At 37.4% G+C, this 22,742-nt stretch overlaps 1 protein-coding gene across 1 annotated transcript in view; it reads left to right on the top strand.

Annotated features, from left to right (window-relative positions):
• Positions 1 to 22,742, top strand: part of LOC131678987 (myb-like protein I) — a 457,888-nt gene that overhangs the window by 278,842 nt on the left and 156,304 nt on the right. Inside the window, exons 4-7 of the mRNA XM_058959495.1 lie at positions 11,704 to 11,937; positions 12,004 to 12,118; positions 12,226 to 12,333; positions 12,402 to 12,911. Coding sequence (XP_058815478.1) covers positions 11,704 to 11,937; positions 12,004 to 12,118; positions 12,226 to 12,333; positions 12,402 to 12,911 — 967 coding nt within the window. The remainder of the gene's footprint in view (positions 1 to 11,703; positions 11,938 to 12,003; positions 12,119 to 12,225; positions 12,334 to 12,401; positions 12,912 to 22,742) is intronic.

The following is a 22,742-nucleotide window of genomic DNA, read 5'->3' as shown; positions in this document are numbered from 1 at the left end:
CACTCTGGAACGCGCGCGACGTGGTGAATTTATCTGAACACGCACCTGAAGCCAAATATAAATTCATGAGCAAGAGAAGGCGGTCCTCTCACACCAAACTGCCCCATCTCTAATCCATTCAGTCAGAGCTTTCTGCTTTTTCTGTGGTGTGTCATCATTGAATCTTCTGTGTATGCATGAAACAGTGCATCATTAGAATCGGAGTCACGGGATGTGTTACCTACCACCGAAGAATGCGAACTGACATGAAACACAGCAGCTGCTACGCGTTCACAAACTAACAAATTTTTCTTATGTTCCCTTTTTATATGTGTCGCAGTTCATTCGATGACAAAGGAGCTGCCCTAGCAACGCTCGCTGCTTGGTCGAATTGTACCGACCAATCATGGTTCTGATAATTACTGCTTTCATAAAATCTATTATTTCCGTTATTTTTTAGTAATTATACATTCTTTGGAATTGTATAAAAAATGTTGTACGTATTTCCAGTCAGATAGCGCAATAGTCTTATTTTTTCAACCAGTAAAACGTTTAAAAAATCGGATAAAATTGCGGCAGAAAATTTTGAACAGGACTCCTATGTTGAAACGTTAGAAGTATACTACTTCAAAAAACAACCCTATAATAAGTTTGTTCAACATGTGATTTCCACATTGCCGAAAATTGTAACTAGGTTTTTTTTATATAAGAATGATATTATGGTTTTTAGATGGTTAAATACATCACAGAGTTTTATTAATTCTGTCAACACAGTAACTGTACTACAAACACGTACGTTTCATTCCTAAATATTTCAGAATGTGTTCATCGCAAAGCCTTGAAGTCATCCACAGAATTTTTCAGGATAATTTTCTGAGTCACTTGATCTTAAGGGGAAAGTAGAAAACCGATTCAATTCACCTAAAAATAAAATTGAAGCATTATATAATTACCATATTTAATTATTCATTTATTTGTATGATTTTTTCACATGATTGCTTCCATTCAAATCATTATTTCGATCTGTTTTGACCATTAAATATTACCAACAAAATGGTAAAAGTTGTTTATTCAAATACTCTGCATGTAAATTTGTGTGTTAATCGTACCGGTTGTGATGAAAACATCGTTTCTGAGATCGCAACCACATATTGCCTGCCAAACGAGAAACTTTTTGTGAAACTTTGACATTTTTTTGCTTGAAATGTTTAAAATCAGCTTTACAGTATGTTTCATCGCCCATCGTACAAGTTCAGCGCATTCGTTTTTGCACTCTTATTTTGCTTGTCGCTAGAATTTGGAGTAATGCCTACTCTAAATGATTTCAATCCTTACTTTTATTCGCTTTCTGCGCGAACGATGGAGACATTTTCACTCGTTTTACAATACATCAAACTGGGATGTTTGAGGTATGTACTTGAACGCATTTATCACTGCCTTCCGCTGCGAAACTAATTGCGAACATTAATTCCTCCGGAATCAACTTATCTTTGCAACGTGCTATTGTAGTTCCTGAGTACCTGACGGTAGATTTCCCCATTTTTTGACGATTTGGCAATGTCATTGTGCGATGTACCAGGATTTCCCATTTTTTTGTCCAAGTTTTGGTCACAAACGCTTTCTTGTCTCGATGCCATTTCACTAAATGATAGTGACAGACGATAAACGACATTTCGCGTTCCACATTCACATTGCATTGAACGACGGGTACAGATGTTCGTGATAACTTTGCATACACAGGGAAGACTCGAGATGTACCGGTGTCACCATTTTTCTATGAGTTCGTGCGGCTGTCACATTTTTCGAGCGAACAAGAAGATAAGACGGAGAAAACAAAAACATGTGATTCTGATTGATTAGTTATGAAAATATTTACCTTTTGCGGGCATGGTCGCTATACTTATTTTCACCACGTGCTTACAAGTTTCGTTTCGAATGGTCGATTTTGTTCATGTTATGTTCCGCGATCCAAAACGCCATGATTAATTTCACTATCAACAAACCAACACACTCAAACACGCCGAATGCTAACACCTATACTATAATCCATCTCGGGGAAGACTGCAGTATGATATCTTTGATGACTAACTTTTGCTGTGTACATTCTTCAATTTTCACCGCCCCACCACATTCAAACATAACGAAAGGCTTTCATTCACACATTCCAGATTTCAATTTTAGTAATCATCGAGGCCTGTCATGCAGTGACAATAGCTTTTGAATCATCAGCCAGTTATTTTAGTTTTTTCTTATAATTATAGTCTTTCGAAAATATCTAAAATGTTTATGATTATACCACCTGGGTACCGGAGAGGTATTTGTTTGAATTCGACATGATTTGAGTTAGGCCTACATTTGTGAGTTTTTGGACGTCTAAGAAATATATACACAGGCTGGTGAATAGAGTGACAAGTAAAAAATGACCCCTATCGGTACACCCCTGAGTCGATTCATAATGCCACCTGGAGCACTTGCTCCAAATTTGAAGCAAATCGGACAAGTCTAGCGTGCCTGAAGTTTGTATGGGATTTATATGGGTATTTATTGTATGGGAATTTATATGGAGAAAACCCACTAGCTCGCATTTTCGCCGCTAGGTGGCGCTGTATGCATCATATTATCACTGTAAGTGAAAATAAGATAGATAATTTAATTATCAACAACTTTACCGAAGACTGCTAGTCAATCTGACTTTGTTAAAAGAAGTTATTAAACTTTTTGCGAAGTGATGTCTGAGTCAGTTTTGCGTGGGGCCTAGCAGTGTATGGTTGTGTACTCGATTCCCACGAACTATACATTTTTGTGAAATAATGGTAGCTCAATAGTATATTCAGAAGAATTGTAGTACATCATACGAGTTATCTTTTGATTAGAAAATTTTAGTTCCACCTATGACCGCATAGAACTAACTTTTTAACGGAGAGAGATACACCGCTAAGTGGATTAAAATAGGTTTTTTTTATGTAAAATGGTCTGAAAAATTTATTGCTGGAATTTACTACAACCGCACGGTACGCTATCATGCTCGTTTTGCTTCAATTTTGAATTTTGTTTATATTCAAGACTGTATATATAACTCGGAAGAAAGTTTAATACGGCTGCCCAAAGCTAGTATTTTTTATGTAGAAAAGTCCAGAAATCGATTGAAATTAAAGGGTGTCCCACATCAAATTGCATCACGGGAAAAACTCTGCCACCCAAAAAATTCTCACCTGGAAATTTCTCAACTCTCTCATTCGGGACATTGGAAAACAACTCGGAATCGTGCAGTCAACAGTGAGTCGAGTGACTAAACGTTACTGATAAACTCTGAACACCAAACGGAAGGAGAAATACGGTCAGAATGGAAGTTCTACTACTAATCAGGATCACAAGTGTGTAGTGAATGCGTTTAAACAGAATCCCAATGCTTCGTCCAGGGATGTGGCCAAAAAGTTGAATCTGCCCAAGTCTGTCGTGGGAAAGTTACGGGCCCGGAAACTGTACACCCCGATGCTGACGAATCGTCATCATGGATGATGAGACTTACGTCAAGGTCAAGCTTCCAGGACTACTTTTCTTCACCGTTTGGCACAAGTGAAAGGAAACAGAAACTTTCAAAGTTTGCCAATAAATACATGATTTGGCGTGCGCCGTTCGTGGCTACCGGAACTGTAAACGGGGAGATCTATATTATATTATTCTAAATTGTGACATGTTATAAATATATTTTAACGGTGACTATGAGAGCGGTTATTTTGAAACAAAAATAGGGCTTGAAGTCATGCCAAATTCGCTTAAACGTACGGTGACTGGCGACTTGACGGTATAACACATTAACAATCGTTGACAACAATTTTTCTTTGATTATTTTGGCAGCGTAGGGTTTGAAATATAATGTTTTGAAATAATTTTAGACAAAAACGGTCATTTTTTATTCAAAATTTCTAAATTTGGAAACGTTGTTCATGTGTATATTTTTGCATGACGAAATTGCAAAGAAAACTGAAGTAATGAAAAAAATAAGTTGATATGTAAATTTAATTGTTAGATAATTCCACTTCATAAAAAAAAAAATTTGCTCGCGCATCGTGAAAATCCGAACTACTCTCACACCAAGTAGGCGAAACTGTTCAATGTGGTCACATCAACTGACAGAAATGTAATAAATGTTCGGAAAACATTCATCGATAGCCAGGAAGACTGAATCGGAAGAAAATAGAAAGTCCGAGGTCGCTAAATCGACAAAAAGAGTGGCCAGTTGTTTCAAAAGAAACCTCAAGCTCTCCGTCCGAGATGTCGCAAGCCAGCTGAGGGATCCCATGAGAAACCGGCCGACCGCAAAATATGACCATCGTCAATTCGAACGAAACTTTACATTTGTGTTCGGTTTATGAATCTCCATGATTTTTTCTGGCTATTTCAATATTCTGATACAAGAGCAATTTTTCAAAAGGGCGTAGACGTTTCTATGTGCAATAATTTCAAAAAAAATTTGTTCGATTCCACTATTTTATACAGTAAAACTATCTGTTAACGAAATACAGGTAATGAATAGTTCTGCACGAAAAAATATGCACGGAAAAAAATGTGTCATTTATCACAAAAACAAAAATTTATGATAAAAATTCGAATTGCAAAAAAAAAACCATTTTTTCTAATTTTTTATATTTTATCAACAAATCTAAAGAGAAAAGAAACATTTTGTATGTAATTTCATGATGGAGAAATTATCAACAAAAAAGTTTTTCTAACAATAACTTTATACATGTTTTTAAATTTTATACTAATTGACATACAAAACCGTAATTTTACTACAGAATATAATTCTAAGTATCATTTTAAATCACAATGCATTTAACAAATATCTTCCAAAATGCGATAGTTTTCGAGATATTTGGAATTTTCCTCCATCAAAAACAATTAATTCATGTAATTATGTCCTTTTTAAAAGTTATTCACGTTACCCCATCATAAATTGCCAAAAGTCTAATGTTTATCGTTTTAAAGACATAATAGAAGCTTTTTCAGTGTATTTGGATAATGGAGAAGCTTTTAATAAAAAAGTTTTCCTAACAACAACTTTTGACAATTTTTTGTAATTCATACTATTTGCAGTCAAAAGTACAATTTTATTTAAACGCCATTTTAAATCAAAATTCTCATAACAAAAAAAAATCTGAAATGTAGTAGTTATCGAGATATTTTAAATTTTGTTTTAACAGCACAATTATTTTGTTTTATTACGACCTTTTCAGAAGTTATTCGCGTTTCTCCATCGTCAACAATTAGTTTTTCGTAAGGCCCATAACATTTCCTATAATTTTACCATTGTCATCAAGGCGGTATTGTAAACCGTTTGAAAGCTATACAAAAACAATCAAAATATGATTCAACCATAGGATCTGATGATTGAACTATATAATTGAATTATATTTTGGTTGTTTTTGTATAGCTTTCAAATGGTTTACAATTTCGCCTTGATGTCAATGAGAAATGTTTTGTTATAAGCATTTTGATTTAAAATGGCGTTTGGAATCATATTCAAAAATAAAATTGTACTTTTGACTGCAAATAGTATGAATTATAAAAATTTGTCAAAAGTTGTTAGGATTTTTTTTATTAGAAGCTTCTCCATGATCCAAATACACTGAAAAGGCTTCTTTTTTGTCTTTAAAACGATAAACATTAGACTTTTGACAATTTATGATGGGGTAACGCGAATAACTTTTAAAAAGGACATAACTATATGAATTAATTGTTTTTGTTGGAGCAAAATTCCAAATATCTCGAAAACTGTCGCAATTTGGGAGATATTTGTTAAATGCATTTTGATTTAAAATGATACTTAGAATTATATTCTGTAGTAAAATTACAGTTTTGTATGTCAATTAGTATGAAATTTAAAAACCCATTTTAATACACCTAGTGGTGCAATTGTGCCTTTCTCATTTATCCAAACTACGATTCCATGGTTGGTTATGTTTAATATAATGGTGGAAATGTCTATTCAATATTTAGTGCGATTTACACATAAGTACAATGAATTGACAGCTATGAACTTGAGTCGCTATATGTCGACGCTGAAACACTTGAAACCAGCGGCGAATCCAAAAGAAGGGTTCGGGGATTTGGACCCCGTCAAAAAAATTTCAACTTGTTAAGAAATTTTAAATTAGTTTCTCAATTCAAAATCATTTCAAACCAAATTTTGCCCTGGTTTTTCAGACCCACTAGAAAAATTTATTCTAGAGGAATTAGAAGATTTTATTCGCGTTGAGAGGTACTTGATGAGGAGAGGGCGGTTTAGGGAAGGGTGTTGAGTGATGCGGGGGGGCTCACCGTATCCCCCTAACTACGACCCTGTTAAAATACAGAAAAACTATGTAAGTCAAAAAATTAAGGGGATTAAGTTGACGATGTTCCGAGTGATTTCATAACCTTTCTACAGAAAAAAGGCAAAAATGTGAATTTGCTGTGTGTCCGTACTCTTAAACCCGTAACTCCGGAACCGGAACTCGGAATTTAATAAAATTCAATAGCAGCCTATGGAAACGTTGTACCTTTCATTTAGACTAAGTTTGATGAAATCGGTTGAGCCATCTCCGAGTAACCGATGTGCATATTTTTGGTCACATACATACATAAATACATACATACATACATACATACATACATACGCACACACAGACATTTGCCCAATTCCACGAACTGAGTAGAATGGCATATGAAAGACGGCCCTCCGGCCGGGATTAAGTTGACGATGTTCAGAGTGATTGCATAACCTTTCTATATGAGAAAGGCAAAACTTGTATAAAGCTATTGTTAGAAAAACTTTTTTGCTGATAATTTCTCCATCATGAAACCACATTCAAAATATTTCCTTTCTCTTTAGATTTTTGTTGACAAAATTTAAAAAATTAGAAAAATGGGATTTTTTGTAATTTAAATTTTTATCATAAATTTTTGTTTTTGTGAAAAATGACACATTTTTTTCAGTGTATATTTTTTTCGTGCACAAATATTCACTACCTGTAACTCGTTCTTAGATAATTTTACTGTTTAAAATAGTTTAATCGAACAAAACATTTGAAATTATTGCATGTAGAAACGTTTACGCCCTTTTAAAAAATTACGCTTGAGTCAAAATAATCTTATTGACTGTGAAAAATGTTTAGTCTTCCATGCCGGTTGAACCTGTAAAGTTTAATCGGAATCTAAGATGGTCGGTCACGATTTTAGAGATTTTTGGACGGACCTTCGTGGAATTCCTTAGCTGGGAGTGTCGTCTACAACCTTGCATCGAGCTAAAAATCGAGCCGGACTGTCGACTTACGTCAATTGGAAGAGAAAAGGTGGCAGAGATTTTCAAACACATTAAGCTGTCGTAGATCGCAAAGAAATATCACAACCGCGAACATCAACCAGTATGTGCAAGAATGCCTGGATAGGTACCTCAATACCCTTCGAATTCCTGGCAGTTAGGGAAGTTTAGCTCTTTCGTAATGACGTCTATGTATAGCCAAAGCATGACGGGGCCCCTGTAACACCTAGTGAATGGCGATATACACTTTTCAGACATTCGTATATAACTGTCCGTTCATATTGTTGATTGTGATGCAAATTGGAATCTTCCAGCCACAGCTGCAGATTGCTTACCAGATCATCGGATTATCGGCAAACTTATCCGCAAAAACACACTCTTAGAAAAAATGAAAATTACATTTGATGTAAACAACGCAGTGACGCATTTTTCTGTCTGATAATAGGATTTTACATGTTCTGATATGTAAAATTAAATATTGTGACTCTTTTCATGTAAAAATCAGACTGAATAATCTAGGGAAAGCCGAACAACTCACATTTTTACATGTAATTAAATGTAAATTTATGTGCATCTGGCAAGACGTAAAGTTACAAGACTTTTTTGTGCTGTGCATATAATTTTTTCCTGGAACATGACCGCAATCTCTGGCAATGTAAAAATTCTGTTCCAGAAGTTCTTTTTTCGCAAAAAATGATAATTTCATTGATAATTTAGAGGCAACTAATATTAAAGAATGTTATTGTTGGTAGGAATCCGGAAGAAAAATATTCATATTTTCAAAATCCATCGAGAAGTACTTTCCAAAAAATCAGTGATGCCATTTTCATTTTCGTGGCATGCATGAAGCTTTTCTCTGCCGCTTTCAGCATAACAGTCCCATTTGCAAAATCATTAAGCCGAGCAAAACGCATTTGAAATTATTCGCTGTTTTCATTTGATGCTTCTTGAATCAGCAGGAATCCCTAGATTTTTTCAACGCATTCTATGCATCTAGCACTAAACTCTTATAACTTAAATAAAAGGGTTAAAAAATGACGCATATTTAATGAAAAATGAGTGTGGGACGATTATGCTGCAATTCATTAGCATAGTCTGCTGAATATACGCATAACAGTCTCATTGTCTATGTACTATGGCTTCGGAAACGTCATCATAGAGTGCATTGTTTACACATTTCAACAGCACGCATCATAATTTGTTTTGAATTTTTCTGTGGTATATTATATTGAATTCACTATGTCAGCATTAGATTTATTAAAGTTGTATGGCAGTGAGCTAAGTTCGGATGAAGATTTTCTAGGTTTTGATTCAGTCGATGGAGTATGTGAACGTTTCGCACAAAATCGGAATCAATTTCAATTTTCATCTAATCATCAACGTATCGAACCATCTTCTGAATCAGAGGATCCGGTGGACTCTGATGGAAGTTTCTTCGGGGAAAAAATAACACGCAAGAACAACCGCAAAAGAACCTCGAAAGAAATAAAAAAGAAACTCAATGCAAAAAAACGCCGAGCAGCCCATAAAGTAAAGCTACTTCTTTGCGATTGCCGGAAAATGTGCTGGGAAAACGTGTCAAAAGAGGATCGAGTGATTGCCCACAACATATTCTGGAAACAAGACGCCTCGGGTCAGAGCGCGATTATCCGCGAAAGAGTCCAGCGTATTCCTGTCACAAAACGAACAAGGAACCGGTATATTATTGATAATCCCGTTAAAAAGTATCTATACATACAACCCAACGATATCGCACTACCGACGTGAACATACCCCAAATCGACTTTATTTGCCATCTGATCTCACTGAAAAATCCATGCATCAGAGCTTTCAGGATACGCATGATTTTGAAGTGAGCTACACGACATATTCTCGGCAAATAAAAGCAATGAACATTTCGTTTGTGAAACTGCGTTGCGGCATCCGAACACTGTAAAGATTCTGGTCATCCAATCGAAGAAAAGCGTGGTTTTTCTCAGCGGTTGCTGGTATTCAACGAAACCTTTGCTCCTGTCGGAAAGTACACCCGAACATATCCTGTAGTGGCATGCCTTTGGGAAGAATCAGTCAGTGGACGGTCCGCTTGCGATATAACCAGTTGCTTCCATCGCGTACTAAAAAGATATGGCGATTCGATTAAAATTACGCTCTGGTTAGACAATTGTTCCGGACAGAATTAGAACTGGAATCTATTTCTTCATCTAATTCTTCTATTGCATTCGGATTCAGTTAAGGTGAAGAAATTAGTTCTGAAGTTCTTTGAATCTAGACACACATTCATGTCAGCCGACAGTTTTCATGCCGCAGTAGAGAAACGAATGCGAAACAATACAGGTAGTCCGATAGTAACATATTCGGATTTTAAAACTGTAGTTGGAGAGGCAAAGAAAAAGGTTGAAGTTCTCGATATGACACACGATCATATTTTCCAAACAACGCTAGTTGCTTCTCAGTATACACTGAATCAACTTCATCCACGCCCATACATCGAGAATATCCGACAAGTAGTTTTGAAAAAAGGAAGCTATCAGTTTAGTTATAGCAGCTCGGTTGAAACAAACTGCCACTTAGAACATTGCATTCCGTTTTTAAAAAAGCAGCTGAAAATAATAACTGGTAGCAACTTTCATTTGGAAAACTTTCTCAAGCCACTGAAAGCACCGCGCGGAATAGATCTGAACCGAAAGAATGCACTACTGAGCACAATTTTGCCAGTTATTGAAGAGAGCAAAAAACAATTCTGGAACAATCTTCCACATGTTGAAAAAACACAGAAATAATTTTTCCTTTACTATTAATTTCTTCGAAATAAAATAATGATTTCTCGAGTACTTTTTCAAATGGACGTAAGTAACAATGAGAGATTCTCTTTGAGGTCTTTCTCTTCTGTTCATTACTCGGCCATTTCAACATTTACTACTCTACTCTTTGCATAATATTGTAGTAAAAACCGTCGGCTTTCGATATGTACTGGAAAATTAGTACAAAGTGTTGTAATGACGTCGTAATAAACGAAAGAGAAAGTAAACAAAGAGAGGCTCTCAATGTTAGTTACGTCCATTTGAAAAAGTACTCGAGATTTATGTTGCTACTATTCTATTTTACTAAATGAAATAACGAAAAAAAATTACGTGAATAACAAACACTTTTTACATTAGTTTTGTATTGATTCGCCAGTGGGACTGTTATGCCGCAATTTGTAAGATGGGACATTACGACTTGATATTTTTTTTGTAATTGGTTCTAACAAACCACTTAATTTTATTAATTTTTCTTAAATTTTAGAACAAATCTTAACCTTTAAACAAAAAAAAATAATGCAGGTGGGACTATTATGCTGAAAGCGGCAGTTCTCGTTCACGCGAAATTGAGCAAAAAACCCTTCGCAAATGTCAACGCGAAGCAAACGTCGGTAATCTCAGCTTGGTCCGAAACAAGTACTACACCTTAAAGCAGACAATCACGGTCATACCAATCAACGCGATCAAAAGCCCACCGACGCGACAGAAAAGAATCTATTCGATCGAAACCTTTCAACCCGGAAGATCACCTGACTCGTTGATCGACCGCAAAAGGAGAAACATCGACCACATGTTAATGAACTTCTGCGAGCAGACCGGCACTACCTGTTGTCAGCCTACAGAACTTGTCCTCGCGGGCGGTGGCGGCGCTCGACTAAAAACCAACTCGCTCGGACCACATGAACTGTTTGTTTTCTTTCTGCCTCTTCTTGCTTCTACACGTACATACGAGCGACCCCCGGGCGGAGGCTTTGGCTTTCTGGTCGATCGTGTCAGACACTTCTATTTCTTCATCTTTGTTCCTACCATCAACGCTATCCACTCGAGGTGGAATTTCTGATGATGACCAACAGCAACAACAATCGCATGGTCGCTTGCTCCCGGGCTAATTAGAGCTCTTTTGTCATTTTTGGAAATGGTAATAAAAGCCGACCGACCGAACGAGCGAGCGAGCATCATCATCGGCTGCGACAGTTATACCCTCTGGAACCAAATCGAATGCGACGGCTGGCCTTTGAACGGGTTGCATGTTATGATCTGTCTGTCTGTCCACTGGCCTTCCCAATCCATCTAAAGTAGATCAAATCCAGTCGGCCGAAAGTCGGCGAACACTCACCGATGATGACGATAATTTCACACCAAACGGTTTTGCCCCCGTGTCGCACCTGTCCGGTCCACAGCCGCACCGGAACCTTTTTCGGTTATTGAACCACACTTTCAACGCTTTATTTGTTCTGTTTGGTCTGTCATTCGGGAAGAGAAGGTTTGCCTCACGGCACAGCAAGAGACAAGGTTAATTAATTTTCTTAATTCAATTTGTTTTTGTCTGTCCGACCCCTTTTCGACGCTCCTTCGCACTGCGTTCCCGTACTAACATCTTACTGGTTGTTCAATTTACAGATCACGAAGTGTGACACCGTCATCGTTCTCCGGGACCCCACCGCAGACAATGCACGCCACCGATGTGGCGTTTCCGAGCAGTATTCCAACCAGCGGGTTGCTTCCGTCCCCCAACTCGGCCATGGCCGGTAGCCGACCCGAGTTCCAGGCCCGCAACTATTCCGACTTTATGCGCAGTCTGGCCGCCAAGTACAACAACAACAACAACAATAACTCCAACAGTGGTACCGGCGAGTAAGTTCCCATCGATCACTAATAATCCAATCGAAAACATTCATTCACCATCTCTCATAATTGCAGCCAATCGAGTGTGAAGAATCCATTTCTAGAGCCAAAAATGCGAATAAATCAGCCAAAATCGTTCATAGAGAACTCCCTAGGCAGTAAGAAAAGCAGTCCAATTACCTCCGCTCAAGTGAGTTTCAATTTGCTAAGCAATTTACGATGGCACTTTCCTCCAGCGATGCAGCCCGGCACTAATTGGAACCCATACCCGTTTTGTTTCTCTCTCCAACGCAACAGGTACCTAATCCGAGTATTATGTCTTCGTTGTTTCCGGGTCTACCATTCCAGTCGGCGGTCTTTCCACCACTGATTGATATGAGCAGTACCCAGGCTCTGGTTGCACTGGTAAGTAAATTACACCAACAGTAATCGTATCCGAACAGCCCAATTACAACCCGATATCTCCCCTGCAGGCTCGCGCCGCCAAAGAATCCGGTATCCAAAATCTCCTCAAACCGGAAGACGGCGGTCTGAAGAAACTTTCCGCCGGATCTCGCAACTCGTCACCTCCTCCGCGAGCCTCGCTGGCGAACCAGTTCCCATCACCCTTTCCACCAAGATACCTGCCCGGGCTGCTGCCCAACCATCTGGCGGCCAGTTATCCGACTCAACCACCGGCGGCGCCAGTTCCTGCGATCTCACCACTAAAATCACCAACTCGGCCTACGGAGGGCCTCTCCACATTCCCACTGGACCTCAGTTCGGCACCGTCGATGGCGAAACGGATAAAACTGTCACCTAGTCGGAACCAACCGGAAGGCTCACCCGCACCCAGCTCCACCAACAGCCAACCGTCGGATTCGCCGCTGGGGTTAACCGCACCGCGGAAGTGTCACGCCCGGATCGAAGAACTCAGCTCCTGGACGGTGGATAATGTGTGCGATTTTGTCGGTAGCATCGACATCTGCGCCGAGTATGTTCAGGTGAGTCATGTTTTTTCATTTCACACCTTATTTTTTACGATGATCCCGCCAGTCGTATGGTATCTGCGGATGATGAAGCCATAAAACGCCAAGCTAATTTGATGACTTACAACGTAGGGAGTGATACAAAGGAGCGGGCACGGGTGAACGGTTTCGGGCCCTACGAACTGTTGAAGAGTTTACGAGCACGATTTTACGCCTATTTTGTCAGAGACTGTAAAGCATTTCCACTGGTTACATCTCCGAACTAGTAAGGAACAGTGCTGGCTGCGAGTCCGACCATCGCCCAACTCAAGATAGAACTGTGCCCTTTCGCTCGCTACGTTTTGCCCCGTTTTGATAGGAGCATTTCAATTGGACGAGTAACCAAAAAATAGTGCTGGCGTTATTCGGAGTGTATTTCTGATTCAGTTTATAAAATTTGATTAATATTTTGGTGACTCCTGAAACGACAATTGACTCTAGCTTAACACGAAACAACATTTTTAAAGTTTTTGTACTCAAAAACGTAAGACATTCTCAAGTCAACCATTTTTGAAAAATGATAGATTCGTTTATTTATCCGAATGTTTATTTAATCCTTCAGTGCTCATGTTTGCTGGAATAATTGAAGTTATGCACTACATTTAGTGTAGAATACTTCAATCGTTTCATTACTGGGCTCACTTTTCAAAAAAAATTGCTGAGAATTTTTCTAAAATGCGAATAACCTCTGTTGTACTAATGGTACGAAATCGCATTTTTTTGTATTGTATTTCACAAAATGTACTACCGTAAAATGGGGGAACATTGATCATTTTTTTTCTACACTTTTTCGTATAACTTTCTTCACATCAGATCAGATGTAACTGTTAGAATTTTTAAAACAAGTACTGGCACCAATAGATTGAAAACGTGCAAATTGTTTGGTAATTTATTTCGTTTTACTATAAAAATAAAATAAATTTGTTGTAAATTTTGATTCGTTGTTTTCGGGGTAACTTTGATCAGCAAAATATATCTATCGAAAAAAGAAATAACGTTCCAAATGTTTTGTAAATTGTATATCTGCAGGCGATTTTATGGCCTAATAAAGTCCCGTAAGAAAACAAAATTCCCTGGAAGGGTACGGCCGACTTTCATCGATCTTTTTCGGGAAAATAGCTGATATAAAATAGTTAGCGAAAAAATCTTGGATTTTTTAAATAAATTATTGGACAAAAAAATTTACGGTTTCTAGAAAAGTGTTCAGTTCAGTTGAAGTTGGTTGATTTTATTAATATACAAGGAATTGTTTGAACAGATTGGAACGATGCATGAAAGTTGTATCATTTTCAATTTGAATTTTGTTCATAAAAGGTATATTAAATGACTAAATAATCGTTGCCGGTAGATGCTGAGCATGTTTAGAATATGGTTTGTATTTTGTTTTGATGATTTTGTTAGAGAGAATAATCTTATTGAACGTTACTGAAAAATGTCTCACTTGATCAAACTTACCCCAGTGATCAAAGATACCCCGTTTTACGGTACTACTATAAATAAACCCAAAACTGATTTTCAGAAAATCTTTCAAAAACGACGAGGCAAATGTGAAATTTGGAGCAGCATGTTGACTGTATTGTCCGAACCTGGTAATAGTGTAACTAGTGTCTTACGGAATCAATATTTATAGTGTAAGTAGGGGATTGCCTCTACAGAATTTCAGATTTTCGTAACAACAAAAAAGGGTAAACAAAACAAAATAAATTACTAAATTTACCGACTTTATTGTCCTCCAACTCTCCACTTCACTACGGCTGCTGGTGATTCACTGCTGCGGGCGGACAGGCGGGCGGTTTCCTCCGACCGGCCGGGACAACAACGGCCGCGTTCTCCTTTGGTCGTTGGCTTCGTTGGCTGCTCCGGCAGTGGTCCTTGTCTTTTAGCTAGGGAGGTGAGCTTGGCTCCTTTGTTGGAACCTCCCTAGCGACGGTGGTGATGAATCACCGGATTCTTTGCTCCCCGCAAAGAATCCCGGAAGACACCGCAGTGTTCTTCCCAGGGGGAGCCGTTGTCCACCCTGCTTCACCCTCCTTGGCTATTAGCTGGGAAGGAGAGCAAAGCTCGTTCGGCTTATCCTTCCCAGCGAGGGCGGATTGGTGCGTCTGGATCCTTTGCGGTTAGCCGGGGAAGCGAAAATTCCTTGATGATTAGCTTCCCCCCGACGGTGATCCAGCACCACAAAATAAACAAGCGTACAAACCACGGGCCGGCACTTTACGACGGATAACTTTCCGTCACACACGCGCACTTCGCACTACGGCTATTGTGGCTGGAAGCTGTCCCGAACTGATGTAACGGGGACGTCTGTATTTTACCGTGGCCTGTCACTATCTCACTCCTCTCACACGATGGCCGCCTTCCACCTCGACCGAAAAATACCAACACCAAAAAACCGTACCGCCGCATAGCTGTCATTACCCATGTGCAGCATAACCAGTACACATATTTCAGCAGTAGGAGAGCGGTGGCCTATCTAAGCCCTATGTTAACTATGTACAATTGTCAAAGAAGAATTACTACACTTATCTGAACGCAAAAACCTTTCACAAACGCGAAACTATATAAAAATTTACAAGAAAAGTGAACGGTATCGAAACAGCGGTGAGCATAAATTTTCGTAAACAATACACTCTACGGAGAGAGTACACACGATAGGGTGTATTTCCACCCAGTGCTAAATTGTTACCCTGACGGGTTTTAATAGTAAAACCCAGAGTCTGTGCACTTTAAGGGTCAAGTACAGAGAAATGCGCTACACTGCATAATAAGACTAGTTCTGGAGTAAATTTTTAATCGAACCTTAGTTACATTGTGAGCCTCTTTCTCTTTGGATTATTACGACGTCAATACAAAACTTGGCACTAAATTTTCAGCACATATCGAAAGCTGACCATAGTGAGTCCCAAAGCCGTATTTAGGAATACAAAACTGACGGCCCTCAAATAGTTTGGTGTATCTTTGTGATGTCTTTAGCAAGGTTGAGGTGTTCAAAGTATCGACTGTTTAGATGTGTGAAGTTTACCTGCGCAATGCCCTACAATATAATAACACAAATGAGTTGAAGCAAGTTTGCTGAATAAACAAGGCCATCTATTAGGGTGTCTCAAAATGACATCATGTTAAAAAAAAGTCATTAGGCTCACTTTTTAAATGAAAGGTTAGGGTTTGGCAAACATCATGGGACAATGGAGATCTGGGACGGTGGTTGCACTCAATTATCCCTAAAGTATCAACGAAGGCATGGTTCAAAGGGTTGGATGTAAGTCGAAACTTCATTCGTGTGATGTCTAGACTCATGTCCAACCATTATACGTTGAATGCGCATCTCCGCCGTATTGGGATCGCAGAAGATAATCAATGTGCTTGCGGAGAGGGTTACGAAGACATTGAACATGTTGTTTGGTCTTGCACTGAATATCGTGAAGCCAGATCACAATTAATAGACTCCTTACGAGTCAGAAGAAAACCACCCTATGTACCTGATCGTGATATCCTCGCTTTACGAGATCTTACATACATGAGCCATATTTATCATTTCCTGAAAACAATAAATCTTCAAATATAATTATCCCCACAATGTTTCTAGTTTTTTCCCTTGCTACCCACAAACAATTTAGATTTCTTCGCAGTTAGTTAAGTTAGATAAAACGATATAAATAAAGAAAAAAAAAATAAACAAAGATTACAGAAAAACTATCAATAGGTTTACAATGAAATTCAAGAAAATAGAGTATAAATAAAAATATTCAATATGATGATTATCCTCAGTGTGCATTAGAAAGTGAATTTTTATTATAACGTGATAGTCTTAAGAACCTTTGTAACATGTTATGTAAAAAAAAAACCCCGGCGTAAAAAAGCTTTTGCAAATGCCGTGTCAAATAAACGTTTTATGAAAAAAAAGAAAGGTTAGGGTATTAGGACCACTTTCTTCTTCGGAGTGAATTTGTTAAAACGTTCCCTACCGGCGAATTTTGATACGAAAAATGGGCCGATTTTAGGTAAAATTTCAAATTCATGCTTGTTGAAGTACTCCTGAATTGTCTTAGTTTTTTTTATTTTTCTGGAGATACAAATGGAGAAGTTTGGTTTGGTAGTTTGTACAAATTGTGGATAATAAAAGCGACAAAGCCTTTAAAATTTAACAAAAATTGTAATTTTTGGTGTTTTTCATTAGTTTTTCTTCGAAACTGGGTATATACAAAATTTTAGAAGCATATGAAACACTTCGAGTAGTTGAGCCAAATATAGGGGCGCATTTTTGCTGAAGAAAGTGTATATCTACGGCTAGTGTGGTATGAGTTATTTAATTTATTGCTAGATAACCTTTTGACATTTTATGCTATTCATAAAAAAATAACACTGTTCTACAAAATAAAACAATTTCAGTGTGCTTAGTCCGCATTTTGTTTTTCGTAAAATAGGAGAAAAATGATGAAAAATGGCGTTTTCTTCTTGTCTCTACTACATCAGTATCGGTTTTTATGAGCATTTGACATTTTTTTTAAATTATTTAGTATACTAGTGGGGTTGAAAATCATGGAAATTAAACAAATATGTCGAGTTAGTGAAAAGTTATGGCGTATATTTGTATGCCGATTTGACTAGCGTGTTCAGATTTTGTATATAAAGTCTCATTCCCATGTCAGGTACCTTAGAGTGAAGAAAAATGCAGAAGGGTGGGGAGAATGTTGAAAAACTGATCTTTACGTTTTAGATCACACAATTCCGAAATAGTCAATTTTGAAGGCTTTGTATTTTCGAAAAAGTTTTACAACATAATACAGCGCATCTTCTAGTACAGTAATTTTGATGAATAAACCTCCCAGAAGTAATTATGGAGAATAAACTTTTCTAAAAATAATTAGAGGCTTGACATGGCATTAATAAAGTTATCATTATTTTTATAATTTATGGCACAAAAAATCATCAAATTCTCATTAATCCCGATCCTGACGAACTAAAGACAAACAGAAAACACCGTTTTAAATGATTTTCCTTCTATTTTCCAAAAATAAAACAATATGTAGTCTAAGCACATTGGAATTGTTTAATTTTTTGAAACATTATTATTTGATAATTTGCTAAAAATGTCGAAGGTTCCATAACAAAAACTTATATAACCCATACACCTTTTACCGTGCCTATACACTTTTTTCAACAAAACTACGCCTTTTTATTCGGCTCAACTATTTGAAGTGTTCTCTATACTTTAAAAAAATTGTAGATACTCAGTTTTGAAGAAAAACTAATGAAAAACATCAAAAATTACTCTTTTACTAAGTTTTAAAGGCTCAGCCGCTCTTATACTTCAAAATTTGTACAAACTAACTAACCAAACTTCTCTATATTGATCTCCAGAAAAATAAAAAATGCTGAAAAAAATCTAAGACAGTGCAGAAGCACTTCAACAAGCATGAATTTGAAAATTTTGATTTTTTGAAAAATGGGCCCAAAATAGGCCCATTTTTCAAAAAATCAAAATTCGTCACCAGTAGGGAACGTTTTAGCAAATTCACTCCGAAGAAGAAAGTGGTCCTGATACCCTAACCTTTCATTTAAGAAGTGAGCCCGATGACTTTTTAACACGATGTCATTTTGGGACACCCTACTATCTATAATGGTTAATTTGTTATGATATCTCTAAAAAATTTGAGGTGGGGTGGCTCTTGAAAAATAGGGTTACTATATTATCTTTTGATGTGTTAATTTCTCGCAAATACATTGTTCTAGAAATTGTTGGAACTTTTATTGGACCACATTTTCACCGTAGCACTGATGTTTCAATCTCTTTTGTTTGGACAGTTGCAAGTGATTTATACAACAAAAATAGTTTCCTTCAAACCTAACTATCTTCAAACATTGCAATTTGATTTTCAAGCTATCAATTTCATCTGGAAGATCGACGATTGGTTAGTTATGGAGAACAAAATTTATTGATTTTTCAAAAGAGTTATTTTTTTAAACAAAATTGTTCATTAATATTCACGAAAGAAAAAATAACAATCCCAGGAGCGAATGTCATGATAACAATGCAATTTTGCATTTCTCATTTATCCAAACTATGATTTAATGCCTAGCTACTAGGATGCCCAGAAAAATGATGAATTTTTGAAAACTCAATCGGTCCACCCCTGAGTCGATTCCTAGTCCCACCAGGAGTACTTGCTCCAAATTTGAAGCAAATCGGACAAGTCCTACTACCGGACCGACGTGCCTGAAGTTTGTATGGAATTTTTCAACAATTTACATGGAGAAAACCCACTAACTCGCATTTTCACCGCTAGGTGGCACTGTATACATCGTATTATCACTGTAAGTGAAAATAAGAAAGATAATTTAATTGTCTACAACTTTGTCGAAGACTGCTAGTAAATCCGGCTTTGTTAAAAGAAGTTATTAAACTTTTAACGAAGTGATGTCTGAGTCAGTTTTGCATGGGGCCTAGCAGTGCATGGTTGTGTATCAGCACTCGAGTCCCGCGAACTATACATTTTTGTGAAATAATGGTTAGATTTAGCTGAACAGTATGTTTACAATAATTGTATTAAATAATACGGGCTATGTTTTGGTTAGAACATTTTAGTTCTATCTGTGACCGCATAGAGGGCGCCACCACTAACTTTTCATAGAAGAGAGATAGAGTATCAAGATGTTCGGATGAAATACTGAAAAATACCTGCTCTATAACTTTGTAGAAGACACCAAATTTCTATCTCTCTCCGTTGAAAAGTTAGTGTTGGCTTCCTCTATGCGGTAACAGGAGGAACTAAAATTTTCTAACCAAAGCATGACTCGTATTATTTACTATAATTCTTGTAAACATACCATTGAGCTAAACCTAACGATTATTTCACAAAAATGTTTAGTTCGTGTGATTCGAGTACTGATACACAACCATGCACTGTTAGGCCCCATGCAAAACTGACTCAGACATCACTTCGTTAAAAGTTTATGAACTTCTTTTAACAAAGCCGGATTGACTAGCAGTCTTCGACAAAGTTGTAGACAATTAAATTATCTTTCTTATTTTCACTTACAGTGATAATACGATGCATACAGTGCCACCTAGCGGCGAAAATACGAGCTGGTGGGGTTTCTCCATGTAAATTGTTGAAAATTCCCATACAAACTTCAGCCACGTTGGTCCGGTAGTTAGACTTGTCCGATTTGCTTCAAATTTGGTGCCAGTACTCCTGGTGGGAATAGGAATCGACTCAGGGGTGGGCCGATTGGGGTCATTTTTTTCCTGTCACTCTACTGGCTACGTTCAATATAACATTGTGGAAATGTCTATTACATTCTTATTAGGCTTGATGAACATTGAGCATATATAAGTGAACGACTGTCACGAAACCTGATAAGCAACATGTCGACACTGACACACTGAAACAAACAAAATATAATATTTAAAGAGCTAAATCAGCGTGAGTTCAATGTTGTCTTCATGTTAACTTCATGGTAGAGAATGGAAGGCATATAACTTGTGGGAGGGGGAGGATGCGTCGGAAATCATCTGTCTTATTTTAGTATACGTAGTGGATGAAGGGAATGTATGTAGGAGGTTGGTCTGAGAGGTGTACCTTCCATTTGAGGCTAGATTAGTGAAATTTGGTTCAGTCATCACCGAAGTGGCTTTCGATTTGGAATTAGTCTGGAACCCCGGGACTTCCGAAATTATCGTTAGTGGACAATACATTCCAATAAATTTTGATTCGCCATCAGTGATCTAGGCCGGCGAATCGAAGTAATTTGATGTTCATTTCAATAGATTTTAAACCTAGGAGGTATTACGATTGTACCGGTTTATATGAGAAATTCCTGTGTGACCGCAATAACTCCGGAACCAAAACTCAGGACAGAATGAAATTCAATAGCAGTCACTGGGGGTGTTATATCATCCATTTGAAATCAAGTTTGTAAACATCGGTTAATAGTTTGCTGAAAAATAGGTGTGACATTAGCTCGGAAACGTGGCGAGTTCCCATGCGGCATCAAGATTCGTCATAGGTGACCAATGTGGTCAAAACTACTTTAGTTGGTCATTGGTGATCTAGACCTGCAAATCCAAGTTATGTTGAACGTATTTGAATATGTATTACACCATTCAGACATCATAGAGTTACCAGTTTATATGGGAATTTGTTTTGTGACCACACTCTTTAACCCGTAACTCCGGAACCAGAAATCCGATCAACTAAAAATTCAATAGCGTCTTATGGAGTGTTATACCGTTCATTTGAAGAGTTTGTGCAAATCGGTGCAGCCATCTCTGAGAAAATTAAGTGACATTATTTGACACACACATACACACACAGACATTTTGCGATCTCGACGAACTGAATCGAATGGGATACGACACTCGGTCCTCCGGACTTCGATTGGAAAATGAATTTTTATATGAGAAAGGCAAAAATCCAAATTTTAATTTTATTTTAAATTTTGCGCAGTCTGACCATACTAAGCGTAATTTAAACTAAATAATCAGAAAGGGTTATGAAGCTATATCTAGAGACTAAAGAAGAATATTTTAAGTGCTTCGGTTTATTAAAAAGAAAGAAAAATAGGGTGTGGAGACTATTTCTATTATCGCCCTACCCATATGAAGCCGTTAGTTAGAGCAGCGTCTGCCATCTTTGTTCAACGCATTGGCTCAAATGGTAGTGCGAAAATAGAAGCATTCGATTCGAGTTTTAGTAGCGCTCAAACAGAAGTATTTCCCCATTTTCAGAACATTTTTGTTATTATATTGGTTCTTGGGAACGAAGCAAGGATACTGATGCCAACTTATGCGCATTTCAACGATTATAGGCTGCGTAAGAAATAGAATAGTGTGGCGCCTTCCCTAATGGGGCCAAAATTAGGTCTTTACCCTATATGCCCCGACTTTGCCAATATCCCCGTTTTAACAGACTAAAATTCACCAAAAGGTTTTTAAAAACGGATCTTCACTGTATTAGAATTGTATAAAGTTGATGCAAGCAATTATGCAAATTCTGCTAGTTAACTTGAATGCTTATGCTACATAATTTTGCGAATTTAAATGCTGATGAAGTACTATCTCTCACAGTCGACACTAAGCTAACAAGGTATCAATACTTATTAATTTGCGAATAAGTGGAATAAGTTGCGTCTTTTGCCTAGATTATAAAAGAAGCGCTTTTTTCTAAAGATAAGTGTTATACCTAAATCGAAAACACAGCTAAGAAATCAACCGAATTGAGGCTAGCCCAAACACACAATTAATAAAATCATCGATTAAAACCAACAAACGATACCGAGTTGATAGCTGAAAGTCATAGTAAAAATGTCGATAGATTCTATCATCTAATATAAAATTTGTAGCAAGAAAAAGTTACGGTTCACTAAAGTACATTTAAATCTAATCCGCAAGAACCGAATTGACGATAATGAAATCGGATAGTTTATTTATGTTCTCATTCGAATTCATCACCAACTATTGGCAAAACTTATATCATAAAATGTGTGACAAAGTCAATTTATCACTATAAGATGAATTGATCCGATGTTTTCGATATCAAATTTGAGCTCAGCGACTCCAAATTCACTTATGATGTATGGCTATGAGACGAAATTCACTAAAAATTGTATATGGCGGATGAAGAGAATATAGGTCAAAGGGAAGGGAGGGGGTGATGTACAAAGAGATGGTGTGAGGGGAAGTTGAGAGGTAGATGGAGTATGCAACAGCCAACCGCATATTATTCCCTTCATTTGAGATTTGGTTTATGAAAATCGGTTCAGTCATCACCGAGTATTCGATATGAGTAATTCTGGAATACGTCC

Source organism: Topomyia yanbarensis, chromosome 2 (assembly GCF_030247195.1).
Source record: "Topomyia yanbarensis strain Yona2022 chromosome 2, ASM3024719v1, whole genome shotgun sequence".
Classification (NCBI taxonomy): domain Eukaryota; kingdom Metazoa; phylum Arthropoda; class Insecta; order Diptera; family Culicidae; genus Topomyia; species Topomyia yanbarensis.
Note: the sequence above shows the minus strand (reverse complement) of the source record. Positions and strands in the feature narration are given on the sequence as shown.